General features: G+C 33.9%; 1 protein-coding gene across 1 annotated transcript; it reads left to right on the forward strand.

Annotated features, from left to right (window-relative positions):
- Positions 1–1315: 1315 nt before the first annotated feature.
- LOC125823273 (uncharacterized) lies at positions 1316–1882 on the forward strand. Its single transcript, XM_049502665.1, has one exon. It carries the CDS (start codon positions 1316–1318, stop codon positions 1880–1882), a length of 567 nt encoding a protein of 188 aa, XP_049358622.1.
- Positions 1883–16029: the final 14147 nt, after the last annotated feature.

Here is a 16029-nt window from a genome sequence, read left to right on the forward strand (position 1 = left end):
TGAGCGAGTTTGATATTGTGTACGTGACACAGAAGGCCATCAAAGGACAAGCCTTGGCTGATCACCTCGCAGAAAATCCGGTGGCCCAGGATTACAAGCCACTTATGACCTACTTCACTGATGAAGAGGTGTTGTTTGTAGGAGAAGATATATCAGAATCGTATGATGGATGGAGAATGTTCTTTGATGGGGCATCAAACTCTATAGGAGTTGGAATAGAAGCAGTCTTAATTTCGGAAACAGGTCATTATTACCCAATCTTAGCCAAAATTAGGTTTTATTGTACCAACAACATGGCAGAATATGAAGCTTGTATTCTCGGACTTAGGATGGCCATAAACATGAACGTCAAAGAACTCTTAGTGATAGGAGATTTCGACTTGTTGGTTCATCAGGTGCAAGGAGAATGGACCAGTAAGAATGTCAAGATCCTACCTTATTTGCATTACATAAAAGAGTTGAGTAAGAGATTCACAAGGATTCAGTTCAAGCATGTCCCTCGAGCTTAAAATGAGTTTGCCGATGCTTCGGTAACATTGTCCTCGATGATTCAACACCCAGACAAGAATTACATCGATCCTATCGATATAGAGATACATGATCAACATGCATACTGTTTTCATGTAGATGACGAAATGGATGGAAAACCATGGTACTATGACATCAGAAAATTGATAGAAGCACAAGAATGTCCTGAAAATGCTATAAGCATGCAAAAATGGACTTTGAAGAGGATGGCCAATAATTTCTTCCTTAACGGAGAAATCCTATATAGGAGAACTTCGGGTTTGGGATTGCTGAGGTGTGTCGACGCCGTAGAAGCGACAAGACTTTTGGAACATGTGGACCTCATATGAATGGGTTCACTTTGGCAAAGAAGATTTTAAGAGCTGGATATTTTTGGATGACCATGGAGAGAGATAGCATCTGGTATGTTCAAAAGTGTCATCAGTGTTAAGTGCATTGAGATTTTATACGAGTTCCACCGAATGAGCTAAATGTGATGGGTTCCCCTTGGCCATTTGTTGCTTGGGGCATGGACATTATCGGACCCATAGAGCCTCCTGCATCAAATGGACATTGTTTCATTCTGGTGGGTATCGATTATTTCACAAAATGGGTCGAAGCTTCGACATACAAGGCAGTGACTAAGAAGGTAGTGGCACACTTTGTTCGCAACAATATAGTTTGTCGGTTTGCAATTCCAAAATCAATCATAATAGACAATGCAGCCAACCTCAACAGCGATCTTATGAAGGAAACTTGTGAAAGGTTCAAGATTGCTCATCGAAATTCCACGATTTACCAGCCATAGATGAATGGAGCAGTTAAGGCTGCAAATAAGAATATCAAGAAGATCATAAGGAAAATAGTGGACAGTCACAGGAAATGGCATGAGAAGCTACCATATGCTTTACTTGGTTATCGCACCACGATCAGAACATCAACTGGGGCAACTCCTTATATGTTGGTTTATGGTTCGGAAGCAGTAATACCTGTTGAGGTGGAAATACCATCTTTAAGGATTATCCAAGAGGTTGGTCTGGATGATGCAGAATGGATACGTAGCAGGCATGAACAATTGATGCTCATCGATGAAAAGAGGATGGACGCGGTTTGTCATGGCCAACTCTATCAAAATAGAATGACCAAAGCGTTCAACAAGAAAGTCAAACCTCGACGGTTCACACCTTGGCAATTAGTATTGAAGAAGATCTTTCCTCACCAAGGAGAAGCCAAAGGGAAATTTTCACCAAATTGGCAAGGACCCTACATAGTTCATAGAGTACTCTCTGGAGGAGCGATAATCTTAGCAGAAATGAACGGTAGTGTGAGCACAAAGCCAATCAATTCAGACGCCATCAAGAAATACTACATCTGAAGACTTCAAGATTAGTACTTATTTGTTCTACTTTTGCATTTTATTGTAACAGAACTACGTCTAGACCTGACTTCCCATGGCGGGGTACGTAGGCAACCCACAACGGATTCGATCTCTCTTAAAAAACCCAAAATCATCATTTCCATGTATTTAAAACTACGCTCGACCTGAATTCCGTCGGTGGGATATGTAGGCAATCCTTGTCAGATTCGGTCCCTTGCATTTCGTATTTTTCACTCTCCCCTGTTGTATTTGAACTGCGTCCTGACCTGATTTCGCTTGGATACGTAGGCAGCCTGAGTCAGGCTCGGTCATTGCATTGCATGTTTCTTACTTTTCCTTCATATTTTCAGTCTTCTATTGTAATTAACTACGTTACGACCTGATTCCATTCAGATTCGTAGGCAGCTTAAGTCAGGTTCGGTCATTGCATTTCATATTTTTCACTTTCCTTTTGTATTTGAACTACGTCCTGACCTGATTCCACTTGGATACGTAGGCAACTTGAGTCAGACTCGGTCATTAACATACTTCTATTTCTCCCACTTGTATTCGAACTACGTTACGATCTGATTCATACTTTGGGAATACGTAGGCAGCCTGAGTCAGGCTCGATCAATGCACTGCATAATTTCCATTTTTTTTCTTACCCTTAGGAAACACTTCCTCATAGTTAGCATAACCTCAAAATATGAAGAATCTCGATCGTCGCATTGTCTGCAAAAGAGCTAGACAAGCTTCAGCATGAGGGTAAAAGCTACAAGAAGACTATGTTGGATATAGTCAACAAAACAGAAAGCTCGATGGACTTCGGAACATGTCATAATCTAAAAACGCTAGAGAATTACTATATATATATATATACCTAATAAATAAGTAATATACTTATTTTCTTAAAAAAGAAATAAAAAACTAATTCTTTTCAAAAGATTTTTCTGATCTTCCACCTATCAAGTCTCTAGGTTAAGAAGTTATGTGCATGCTAAGAAGACGTCGAAAGATTCCAGTGACCAGGTTTCAGTCCGCGAGTCGATACAAATCAACACCCCCTCCCAAACTAAAAAGTTTCTTTGAGCGCAGGAACACAAGAATCAAGAAAATAACATCAAGTCTCGGGGCACAACCGGAGGCACCACTCGACCTCTATAATCATGAGCCAAAATACTATTTCCCTACTTAATTTCCCGGAAGTACTTCAACTTGTATGTTATGTCTAAGAATATTTTATTTAATTTTTTTGTATGTACGCTCAAGATCCGGATGAAATGCTGAAGAAAAAAGGGCCCTCGTAGGAAAATAGAATAATTAGATTTCTGTCAAAATAACTCCACCAACTGGAGCTTGTAATCTAACCTCATCAACAACTCTGCCAATCGGAGACCACCGTCTAACATCGTCAAACTCCATAAGCCTGGGGTTGTACATAGCAAATGTCACTCAAACTCTACCGATTGGAGGTTGTACATAGCAAACATCGTCAAACTACACCAACCAGAGGTTGTACATAGCAAACATCATCAAACTCCGCCAATCTGAGGTTGTACATAGTGAATATCGTCAAACTCTGCCAACTGGAGGCAATACATAACAAACATCGACCGAACTCCGCCAATCAAAACTTGTATATAAGCAAAGAAGCAACACTCCGCCAATCAGAGACCACATCGTAGTGACGTCACTGAAGCTCCACCGACCGGGGGCATGCAAGCATAGTGACACTTTCATACACTAACAATAACATGTTACATTACAAGCTTTACAAAGCTGGATACATGTTTTTGCTTTACAATAGCCCCGTCAAGCGGAGGTCTACATTACAAGCTTTACATAGTCGTATACAGACTTTTACATTACAAAAGTTGTGCCAGTTGAGGGCCTTTACATTACAAGTTACTTTACCTACATCACATTCACAACACAAAAAATGGGGACATCAACAATCGTTTGGACATCTACACTCTACTCTTTACATTCCAATTTCAATTTATAATTTTTGAACCGCAACAGGTACTTCTTACCTTTTTACATGTTTTGCATGAAAACGCATTACAACGAGGAACTCCCTCTAAGCAGCAAACTAGGGCAAGTTAGTGCGATGTCAAGCATCACTAGCTACGTCAAGGATTCACTTTCAAAACTCAACTCACTCGATTTTCAAAAGTTCAGATAACTCTCTCAGGTCTCACTTCATTATAACCCGACATTGGGGCATTCTTTTTTAAAAAAATCATCCCTCTACCATAAGTCTCCAGTAGAAATTGCTACAGAGCATTTCTCATTCATGTTCTTTAAAACTATATATCGTCCCTTTATTCGTGCCAATCTCTTCAAACCTCACCACCAAAACATTTCAATATTACCATAAGTCAATACTGGGGCAAATTTTTTTTAAAAAATTTCTATGTTCCTACACTCCCGAACTACATATGGCCTGATTTCTCATGAACCCTGAGATATGTAGGCAACTCAGAAGCTAGAGTTCGGCCATAACTCCATAAACATTTATTGCCGAGTTTTGCTCAAGGTGTATTTTATTGGGTCGCCTAAAATTGGATCGTGTCAATATTTCTTTGTCCACGTCTTCTCTACTCTCTTCCCTACTCTCTTCCATGGACAAAGAAAGGGGCAAGTTGTTGACACCCAATTTTGGCTCTCCACATTTGTTTAACTAAAGTTGTAATAATAATAATAATAATAATATATATATATATATATATATATGCTATGAATTTTTGTAAAAAAACAAAAGATTTTTTAATTATTTATTTTATTTGATAAATTTATTTCATAAATACTATTTTTATTTTTTAAAAAATTTAAACATATTATATAAATATTACTACTTACTTTCTCATTTTTCAATTTCACGTCAAATAAATATTGTTTTTTAAGGGTTAACTCGATTTTTCTAATTAAATATAATTTCTATTATAGCGATAAATATTTTTCGACATTCTTTTCAAAATTAGGAAAAAACTTAATTAATTAATGAGTTGCTAATTTATATTAATTTTATTTTTTAGAATCACTAATTTTAACAAATAAGCTAGTCTTGCAAAATTATTATTTTTAATTTAATAAACTATGTCTATTTGATAAAGAAGAGGGTATAATTTAAATAAATTTAATTCAAACAAAACTTGGCAATCCAAGTCTTTTAATTCGGCCATCCACGCGTGCCACATAAGAAGCACATGGATTGTGCTTCTTCATATTCGATTTCAACCATCCGATTTAATCCAAAGGCTTTAATTAATTTATCTTTTAATATATATATATATATATATATATATATATATATATATTAATTCGTTTTAAAAAAAAACCCTTTATTTTATTAACCGTCTGATCAAACGATTGGACGGACGAGATCAAACCTAAGACTTTTAGACCCTACTCTACCACCACCGCCCTATACTCTGTATTTCTTCAGAGATCACGTTCTGCTTTCCCATCACGCCTCTTCCTCTTCCCCAAAGAATGACGCTCCAAGCTCCTCTCCCATGGCCCCCATGGCCTCCCCCACGTGCTCCCCCATCCCCTTCGTCAGAGAATGGCTCTTGGCCGCCGAAAATGTTCCATCAATCACTCAACCCTCTCAAATTGACCTAAAAAGATCAATTTTTGAGAGGATTTTCTTCTCCTTCATAATTGATTTCCTGTTTGCTCTGGGATTGGGGTTTCCAAGAATTCAAATTTTGAATTCTTGGAGCCCAAATTAGCTATAAAAGAGAACCATTTGGTTCTCATAAGGAACATCGGAAAATCAAGGAGAAAATCCAAGAATCAATCAAGAACTACCCCAAAAAAGGAGAGCAAAAATCGCCGCACACTTCAAGTTTTTTTAGAGTTCAAAAGTTTTCCTCTTTTCTGGTCCTTTTACTTTCTGTTTTAAATTAGAATTTGGGAGAAAGTTTGAAGTTGAAAGCACTTGACGTCGAGCCTTAGTTTGTTGCTCCATACAAGGTCAGTATTTGGTTCAGCCATTTTTTTGTTTATATATCATTCTTGTTTATGTTGAAATATGTTGTTGTTGTTCTTGCATTTTCTTTCATTTCATTTAAATAAATGTGAATGCAATCGTTTGTGTATTATTGTCGCTAGTTTAAATGTGTGATTATGATGAATGTGTCTCCCCATTTCGTTAGACCATGTACGATTCCCTCCTCCCTGTTTTTTTTTCTTTTGCTATCATTAATAAACAACATTAGTATGAGATGTGTGCGCAGACTGAGTCATTGATAAACCCTTTTAAGGGATGTGATATGAGCTTCAACTATTGAGTGCAATTAAAATGTAAGAAATCACACCCTTTATGGTCTGTCTGTTGAGAATTTTGTATATAAGGGAGTATTTAGTCAGCCTCTTCTAACTAGCTTCAGATTTTTTTAGAATGCATCATGTGATTTTCTTTGAAACATTAAGACGAATGTAGGATTTGTTTCGAATGATCAAGTCTAAAACTTCCAGTCAACCAATTATGCTAATGATAGATTCATCATGTTATAGTTAAATTATGAACATGCCTCGTCTAAATTATGTTAGACTAGGCATGGATAGTAAAGACCATTCGAGTCATGTCAAATTTGTTCATCATGCCAATTTACTAGCTGTAGTTTGTTGTGTTCACTCTTTCTAGCTAAAAATCTTTAAGTTAAATAGTTTGGGATGTGATTGTTGCCCACAAATCTGTATGTTAAATGTCTTTTTGAAGTGTTTTGGTGAATATTTGAATATTAAAAGCCTCCCCTCGTTAATCAGATTTTGGGAATAGGAAGCATTCACCCTGTTTAGTAATTAAATCGTAGCATGTTACTTTTGGTGTTGTTTCGCTCTACCAGATTTGTCTAAATATGAATCAGTTCCAAACGACTAAGTATATTGCTTGATTCTCCGCCCTTGTATGTTTTGGATTGATGGTTTTAAAAGTCAGTAATGAAGAAAATTTTAATTTTGTTCAAAACATGTGAAATAACTCACAACCAGTAGCATTTTTTTACTATGTCTACTTGGTGTATTTTAGTTAGTAATGGCTATTGTTGGCTGTCCAAAGATGCTTTCACGACGCTTCCCTTAGATATTAAAATGAGTATATTGACGGCTTAGATATCTGGATATAGGATAGAACATGAACAATTTCATCAAGTGATTGCCTCATTTTTCCATTTTTAGACTAAAGTGCACCATTTACTTTGCTGAAATTCTGGGGATTTCAGTTTGTATGTAGTCGATGTGTCATCTTATTACGAATTAGATAGATCGAGTTACTCTAAGCTCTACTTAAATTGTAACACCCTAGAAAAAAAATTCGAACTAAGACTCGAACCGTTCTTCGTAGTGAGTGAGATTTTACCGAGGAATTAAAATTTCTTAAGTGTTAAGGTCATTAGATGTAGCACCTTGAGTTCCAAAAAGAATTAAATTGGAAATTGCAAAATCTGAAATTTTGCAAGTTAAGATAAGTATGAGTTTTGGGTCAAATTCAAACGATCATAACTCCTAGCTCAGGATGAGTTAGGTGTTCTACTAGATACCGTAGGAAAGATCTTTGAATTATATTTCCAACGCCACCAAGTTTGATCAGTTTCTAGGTTGGATGAGTGAGATATGGCCTTTTGAAGTTAGGTTGTCCAGTTAAGGAAAGTCAAAACCGGGTTTTAGAGGGGTATTTTGGTCTTTTCCTTACCCAATCAGATTTAATTCGTTTTTAGTAATATTTTAGGGGCATAATCTTATTAGGTTCAGTTTTATAATTCTAGTTTACGCCTAGGGTTTTAGTTGAGAGTTCAAGAAGATAAAAGAAGAAGAGAGAAGAAGAGAAATGAGAAAGGATGAAGGCGTTCGTCGACGTTCTTGAGAGTTGTTGCGGATTGTCACCATGGGTTTGATCCCTAAGAGGTATGTAAGCTTCCATAGTGTTGGGTTTGTTCACCCACACGCCAAACATATTATTTTCAGCAAAGTTTCATTCTCAAAAAGTTGAAGGATTTAAGTTCTTGATAGGTGTTCTTGAAGTTCTTTCTAAATCTTGTTGTGTTGGGTTCTTGATGATTTCTTGAGATCAAAGTAAGTGTTTTAAGGGATGTATTGAGTAGATTAGAGTGTACTTATGTTAAGTAATCAATTCTAAGTGATTGGGGAAGAAACCATTTGATTCTAGGCGAAATACGGTGAGAAAATGAGAAAAGAAACTTGTTGAATTTTCTGGGTTGGGGCCTGGCGCGATGCACCTGCCAGAGCACCCCAAACCCACCTCTGAAGTTTAGGGGCTGGCACCCCGCGCCAGGGTCGCCTGCCCCATCCAGTTTGTCATCGGTTGCCCCGTTTGAATTCGTTTAAAGTGCACCTTCACTCATTTTCGATTCTAACTACTCTAAGCTACTTCTAAACACCTAAAATCATTCCTAACATAATCATAACCTTGAATTCTTAAATCAAATTCAAGGTAGAGTTGAGAGTCAAGTTTGAGAGTTGTTTCAAACCTTTTTTATAAGGTCCCTTAGAGTCTTTTTGAGGAGTCTTCTACAATTACTAGTAACTTGTTTCAAAACTTGAGCAAGTGAGTATGAGGATGAGAAGAATGTATTCATGAATCTACTTTGTCATCATGAGATCCTTCATATCATCAACCAAAACTCTTGAATTCATAATTCACATTCAAGAGAGAGTTAAGAGTAAAGTTCAAGTAAGCCTTTGAGTTCAATTGTGAATCTTTTGAGATCAACCATCGATTTGAACTAAGTCTTGAGGTAGTAAGTAAGAGAATGAGAAGTGTCGTATACATGAGTTCCATGTAGTTTGTAGACCTTCGAGTCAAGTCATTCATGCCCATAAATTCCGCATGAACTCCATAAGTTGAGTATCTATGAGAGGAGTAATATCTCCATGTCCTAAGTCTTAAGTATTGAGTTTCTAACCCATTTGAGATTATAATCCTAATCATGGGACTATTACCTATTACCTATGAAGTCCATGAGTTGAGTTGCTCATGCCCATAATTCCGCATGAACATTATAAGTCGAAGAAATCTTGAGATGAGCAGTATCTTTGAGTCCTTGAGTTGAGTAGTTCATGCTCATAAATTCCACATGAACCCTATGAGTTGAGCATTCTTGAAGTGAGTAGTATTATTGAAGTTCTTGAGTTCCAAGTATTTGAGTTCTATCTATGGTTATTGAAAACCTTGCATTGAGTCGTTCACGTCTATAATTCGGCATGAACCTCATTTTAAGAAGTCTTTTACAAATGTTTTAACTTTGTTTTAAGACTAAAAGTTTCAAGTTAAGCAAAGAGTAAAGAGTTGAGTCCATTTCTCAAAAAGCTATAAGGGAACTAAGTATTCCCAAAAAGTTTATAAATGTTTTCACATTTGAGCAAGAAAAGGGAACATCGATTCCAAGAGAGCTTTTAAGTTAAGTTTTGAGTAATTATCTCAATTCAAAGAAAGAGTTTTGTTTTTACAAACATATGAGTTAAGTATATTTTGGGAGTAGTATTGAGCACCGATAAGGGGATGCGAGTTCATATTAACTCAAGTTTCCATAAACCATGTAGCCATCGTGAGTAGTAAAGGATCATACTTTTTAGATGACTCCTTAAGATGCTTTTACCATAGACTAGTGGATCCACTAAGTTAAAGCGTTCTATATGACGGCAAAGTACATGACAGTTCTGACAGCGTGGGCAAGACGATGTATCACCACTTAGGCTTATAGTAGTGGTTGTCAGTTAGAGAATCTCCCACAGAAACTATATTACTTTATTATATAAGTAAAGTTGACTTTGTTATTGCATTTTCTTTAATGAACTAAGTTGTTTTTACTGTTTTATAAAGCTTTCCATATATTGCATGTGTATTGTTGCTTTATATTGAGTTGAGTACCCAGAGTCGAATATCTAATCTCTGAGTGGAGTATCTAATCTCTGAGTTGAGTATCTTATCCTTGAGTACTTCTAAGTTGAGTAAGTTTGAGTAGTTTTGAATATCCTTGAGTATTCCTTGAGTTGAGTAAGTTTAAGAAGAGGTAAGTATGTTTCCTTTTTATCAAGTTTCAAGCTTATGTTATGCTTTAGAATTCCCCTTACATGCTCGTACATTCCACGTACTGAGTCATTTGGCCTGCATCTTCTCATGATGCAGACACAGGTATTCAGGATCATCAACAGGAGCTTCGTTGATACATCTGAGAGTTTGAGTTAGCTATGGTGAGCCTCCTTGCTTCCGAAGGATTTCATTTATCTTTCAGTTTAGTTAGGATGTCGTGGGTCTTGTCCCGACTTCCATCTTTATCAGTTAGAGGCATCATACATAGTCGGTATAGTTGAAAAGTCTGTATTATTTATTTATTTTATTCAATATTTCAAAGACTTAAGTTGCCAATTTTGGGGCGAGTTGAATATATTTTATTATTCAGAGTTTTCATTTGAGTTAAAGTTTGAATTTAAGTTTTATGAACTATTATTTCAGTTTTTAAGTTTTGTATGCTTGAATCAGTTTTTCGCTTGTAGTCAGCCAGGATGAGGGTTCGCTTGAGGACCAGCAATGGTCTTTGAAATTTTGTAGGATTTTAAAACTTTAAATTGTGAACTTTAAAGAACTTGAATTATTGTGGGATTTTAGAACTTTAGGTTGTGAACTTTAGAAATCTTGAATTATTTTAGGATTTTAGAACTTTAGGTTGTGAACTTTAGAAATCTTGAATTATTGTAGGATTTTAGAACTTAAAGTTGTGAACTTTAGAGAACTTGAATTATTGTGGGATTTTAGAACTTTAGGTTGTGAACTTTAGAAATCTTGAATTATTTTAGGATTTTAGAACTTTAGGTTGTGAACTTTAGAAATCTTGAATTATTTTAGGATTTTAGAACTTTAGGTTGTGAACTTTAGAAATCTTGAATTATTGTAGGATTTTAGAACTTAAAGTTGTGAACTTTAGAGAACTTGAATTTTTGTAAGATTTTAGAACTTTATAAGATTGTGAACGTTAGAAATCTTGAATTATTGTAGGATTTTAGAACTTTAAGTTGTGAACTTTAGAGAACTTGAATTTTTGTAAGATTTTAGAACTTTAGGTTTTGAAACGTTAGAAATCTTGAATTATTGTAGAATTTTAGAACTTTAAGTTATGAATTTAGAAAACTTGAATTTTGGTAGGATTTTAGAACTTTAAGTTGTGAACTTTAGAGAACTTGAAATATTGTGGGATTTTAGAACTTTAGGTTGTAAACTTTAGAAATCTTGAATTATTTTAGGATTTTAGAACTTTAGGTTGTGAACTTTAGAAATCTTGAATTATTGTGGGATTTTAGAACTTTAAGTTGTGAACTTTAGAAATCTTGAATTATTGTAGGATTTTAAACTTTATGTTGTGAACTTTAGAAATATTGATTTATAGAATTTATGAACCAATTATTCGGTTGAACTTTAAAAATCTTGATAAAATATAGTCTTTATGAACTATTTGTAATTTTGAAACGAATTTTTTGTAATTTTGAAACGAAGTTTGAAAGACTTTATAAGTCTTTAAATTGTGATTTAGATATTTTTGAATGTTAATTTAAGTTTGTTGTTTTATATTTTGTGTTGCTTCTTTATAATGTTTTGTGTTTGATTGGGATTGAATTGAATTGCTTTTGCAGGTGGGCAGCAGAAACTAGTAGAAGTCAAAATAATTGCAGAAAAACCGACGGATAGGGTGGTTTTGTCCGTCGCTTTTCTGGATTTTATTTTTTTTAAAACCCAGAAAAGCGACGGACAGGGTCCTTTAGTTCGTCGCTTTTCTGAATTTTTCAAATTTTTATTTCCAAAAAAGCGACGGACGGCGTCTCATTGTTTGTCGCTATTCAAGATTCTAAAAAAATTAAAAATTAATTAAAGCGACGGACTCGTCTCTCTTTTTAAAATTAAAAATAAATAAATAAATAAAAAAGCGACGGATGGCGTCGCATTCTCAAAAAAAATATTTAAAAAAAAAAAACAAAAGCGACAAACTGCTTCGCTTATGGAAAAGCGTCGAGCCAAAAAGCTACGAGATTGACTACATCGCTTTTGGCCAAAAAAGTGACGTAGTACGTCGCTTTTTTCCGTCTCTTTTCGGCAGTTTTTTAGTAGTGTCAGGTTCGCTTAAATGAATCCCAAAAAAATTGGGGGTCTCGCTTTTGCAAATTAGACTCTGGTTAAACAACATCACTAAAGCGAGCCCTAATCCGCTTAAGCAAACCCCTCGAAAGACTGTCCTTCGCTTTAGCAATCAATCCTTCGCTTAGGCAAATGTCGCTAAAGTGGAAAGGCACATCCCAGTAGCGGAGGTCACAGAACTCAACCATCAGAAAATTTAGTTAACTTCCAAATCATCAAAATTTAGGCTAGTGTTTAAGGGATTGTGAAAATTCCTTGAGGCTGCATGTTCTATCCATGCTAGCCTCATAATTATATTTTGTACTACACCATTGACAATCATTAATGAAAATCTGGCTCCCCACTAGACTTTATGTATTATGCCTAAGAGATAAGTGGAACTTTAATATGCATGCACACAACACATATACATACACATATACTTAATGCATGCAATTTTAAAATAACAATCCTAAAAAAAATGAGATTTTGCAACAAACTTACAAAATGATTATTCTACTCATAATGTTAATGAACTTAAATAAAAATCTATAATTACATAGTTTAAAAATAAAATATTATATATAATATTAAAAAATGTTACATATGGAGGATAAAATATGAGAAGGGTCAAATAGGTTCCGCATAGGATAAATGAGGGAGAATGATTATTTTTCAAAGTTGAGGGAAAAAATTGATTTTTAAAGCAAAGTTGGGGATGTGAATGATTTTCACCAAACAAATGAAGGTCCCTAGAATTGTTAATTAATTGAACTTTATCTCCTTCAATAAATTAAGACTATAACAAAATAAAAGTATCATTAATTATTGAGAGAAATATTGAAAAGAGTCTTAAATTCCGCACGAATTATTAGTTTCATCCCAAACTATTGACAATCCTAAAACACCTTTTTACTAGATGAACTGAACTTAAATACACCTTATTTTGCAACATGAGTAAAATACATCCCTAAATTCTCGTCAAGTTTAGAGTTTTTTCAACACTTCTCTCTGCTTTTTATTAAGAGTTTCATGCTCCTAAAAGAGTTTGAGATCACTTGTTATGTTGTGTTGCAAATCGAGCGTGTAGCTAAGTTTAGTTAGTAAATAGAGGGATATTTTTAAAGCTGTTGATAATTCGTGGATGAAACTAATAATTTGCGTCAAATTCAAAGGTGTCTCCATTACTTCTCTTTTTATTATTTTACTCAAATTATTATTTAATTTTATTAGGTTAAACATTTCATATATTGAATTAAATAGTCATTACTCATATTTATATCTTTCCTTATTAAATTTGACTGGAAATAACTTCAAATTATTCAAATTTTGACTCATATAAGTTGTTACTTTTAATTATGATACAACTATAGCTCTGTCTTTTTTTAATATTTTGGGGTGGAAGGGTGGGGGTAGATATTTCGAAGTTAATTATATATGATAGCTGTCGTAAATTAATATTTGAAAATTTCTTGCCTTGTATAAGTTGTTACTTTAATTATGATACATCTAATACGCTTAAATAGTTCATGGAATAGAATTAAATTTCTTGCCACATTTAGGTAATTCCTTTTTTAGAGGAAATTTTGTTATACTTTTATAAATTGAGAATTTTTTTCTTAACAACAATATAATTACACCCATAATATTAGGGGTGTGCAAAAACCGATTTAACCAATAAACCGAACCACAAAAAACACTATTGGTTTATTGACATTGGGTTATTGGGCTAATGGTTTTTAAACGGTATTGCAAAATTTTTTATTGGATTATTGGTTCGGTTTCCGATTTTATAATTTTTGTTAATGGTTAAACCGATAACCCAATAAGACTATACTAAATTTACTAGTCTTATTGTTAATGGTTAAACGATTGTTACTTTCATACTTTTTGTTAATGGCTAAAACGATTGTTACTTTCACACTTTTTCCTTTGAATGTGTCTAGTGTCTAAACTTGCAAGAAAAATGATTGTTACTTTTATGACATGCCAAATGCTTGAAAAATCATATGGTTTATTTGAAAATTTTCTTATCGTGTATATAATATATATGAGTATTTTCTTATTGGTTAAACTGAAAACCGAACCGTTAAGTACCATAAACCGATTAACCAAAAACCGATAAGAAATATGTTATTGGTTTGGTTATCGGTTTGAAGTATTTACACACCGAAAACCGATAAATCGAACCAATAACACCTAAAACCGAACCGAACCAACCGATGCGCACCCCTACATAATATAGTCCTCAAATGAAGTATTGTTTAGAGATTTTTTTTTTCTCCCAATAACTTTTTTTACTATCCATACATAAGTCAATTAATCAAATTAATTTAAGGCTAAAGTATTCATTACCCCCTGAACTTGAAGCTTTTTATTCGGTGTACACTTAAACTATATTCCGTTTTAATTATCCCCCGGAACTTGTTTATTCCTCCATCGCGTACACCTTTATTGTCCACCTGACGTAGAAATTGACAACACACTCTACTAGGCGTGTGAGGAAGTGATTTTTTGCCACATCATAAAGCTACAACGGTAAAAAAAAAACATAAAATCTTCATTTTTTTTTAACATTTGGCATATTTTAAACGAAATATAGGGCAAAATGTAAATGAAAAGTAAAGGAAACAAAGATTAACACTTACTTGGTAAGAATTTCAGACAAATTTGAATTTTAATCGACCAACTTCACGTCTAGAAAAATCCAAATCCAGAAGGAGTTCCGCGAAATCAGTCCTTATTCAAAAATAACTTTTAAACAATGAATGTTTGATATTTATTTTTTTTCCATATTAATTTATTATTTATCCAGGTGGAAATCCACATCACCACTTTTGCCAGCTATTGCACGCGTGTAGTCACAATAGGAGCAGATGGACAAAAAAGGTGTACATGATGGAGGAATAAACAAGTTCTGGGAGGGGGGGGGGGGTAATTAAAACGGAATATAATTTAGGTGTACACCGAATAAAAAGCTTCAAGTTCAGGGGGTAATGAATACTTTAGCCTTAATTTAATATACTATGAGTTTTTTTATAATTTTCTTGGTTATCATTGTTCAATGTTTCTTTATTAGCTTTTACATGATACTCCATTGTTTTGATTCCAATAACATACTCATAATTTAAGTTTAATCGTATTCAAAAGAGTACATCAAGATCTTGGACTCATCAAATGACATAGTTCACATAAACATCGTTATGCTTCTTTTTGAGATTAAAAAAAAAGAGAATAAGAGTATACTAAAAGAGAAGAGCATGAGAATAGGAGATTATTCTATAACTCTAACCAAATTCACTTTATTTTATTAATTTATTGCTCAATCCGTAGAGGTAGGTTATGTTATATGTAAAAAGAAGGGGATAAGGATCTGAAAAATATTCCAATTCTGGTCGAATTCGTTGTTGCAATACTAAACTTTCATGAGGACCTATTACCTCCCTAGACTATTTAATACCATATTTTAAACATATATATTTGTCCACGTGGACATAAAAAATAATGCAAAATTATAAATAGTAATGTGTCCACGTGGACACATATATATCTTTAAAATACACTATTAAATAGTTCATGGGGTAAAAATACGGTACTAAATAGTCTAGGGAGGTAATAGTCCTCATGAAAGTTTAGTATCGCAACAGCAAATCCGACCAAAGTTGGGGTATTTTTCAGACCATTATCCCTAAAAAGAAAAACAAATTAGCTTCTAATCTATGATATTGTTCCTTTTTTTCTAATTGGATGTGTAATTAGATTAATATTATTTATAAACATGCATTGGCTAATTAATTTTGTATTACTTTAATTTTTTATTTATAGTTTAACTCGATATTTTGTGAATATTAACTTAGTTATAATGTTATTACTACTCCCTTTGTCCACTTTTAATTGTCATGTTGCGCTTTTCAAGAGTCAATTTGACTAATTTTCAAAGTTACATTAGATTACATTAATTCGATATTTTAAACAAAAAAAATTAGATATTTAAAAACTATACGAAAAGTACTATAAATTACAATTTTTT

This window comes from Solanum verrucosum, unplaced genomic scaffold (assembly GCF_900185275.1).
Source record: "Solanum verrucosum unplaced genomic scaffold, falcon-dt-bn FXZP01000214.1, whole genome shotgun sequence".
NCBI lineage: Eukaryota > Viridiplantae > Streptophyta > Magnoliopsida > Solanales > Solanaceae > Solanum > Solanum verrucosum.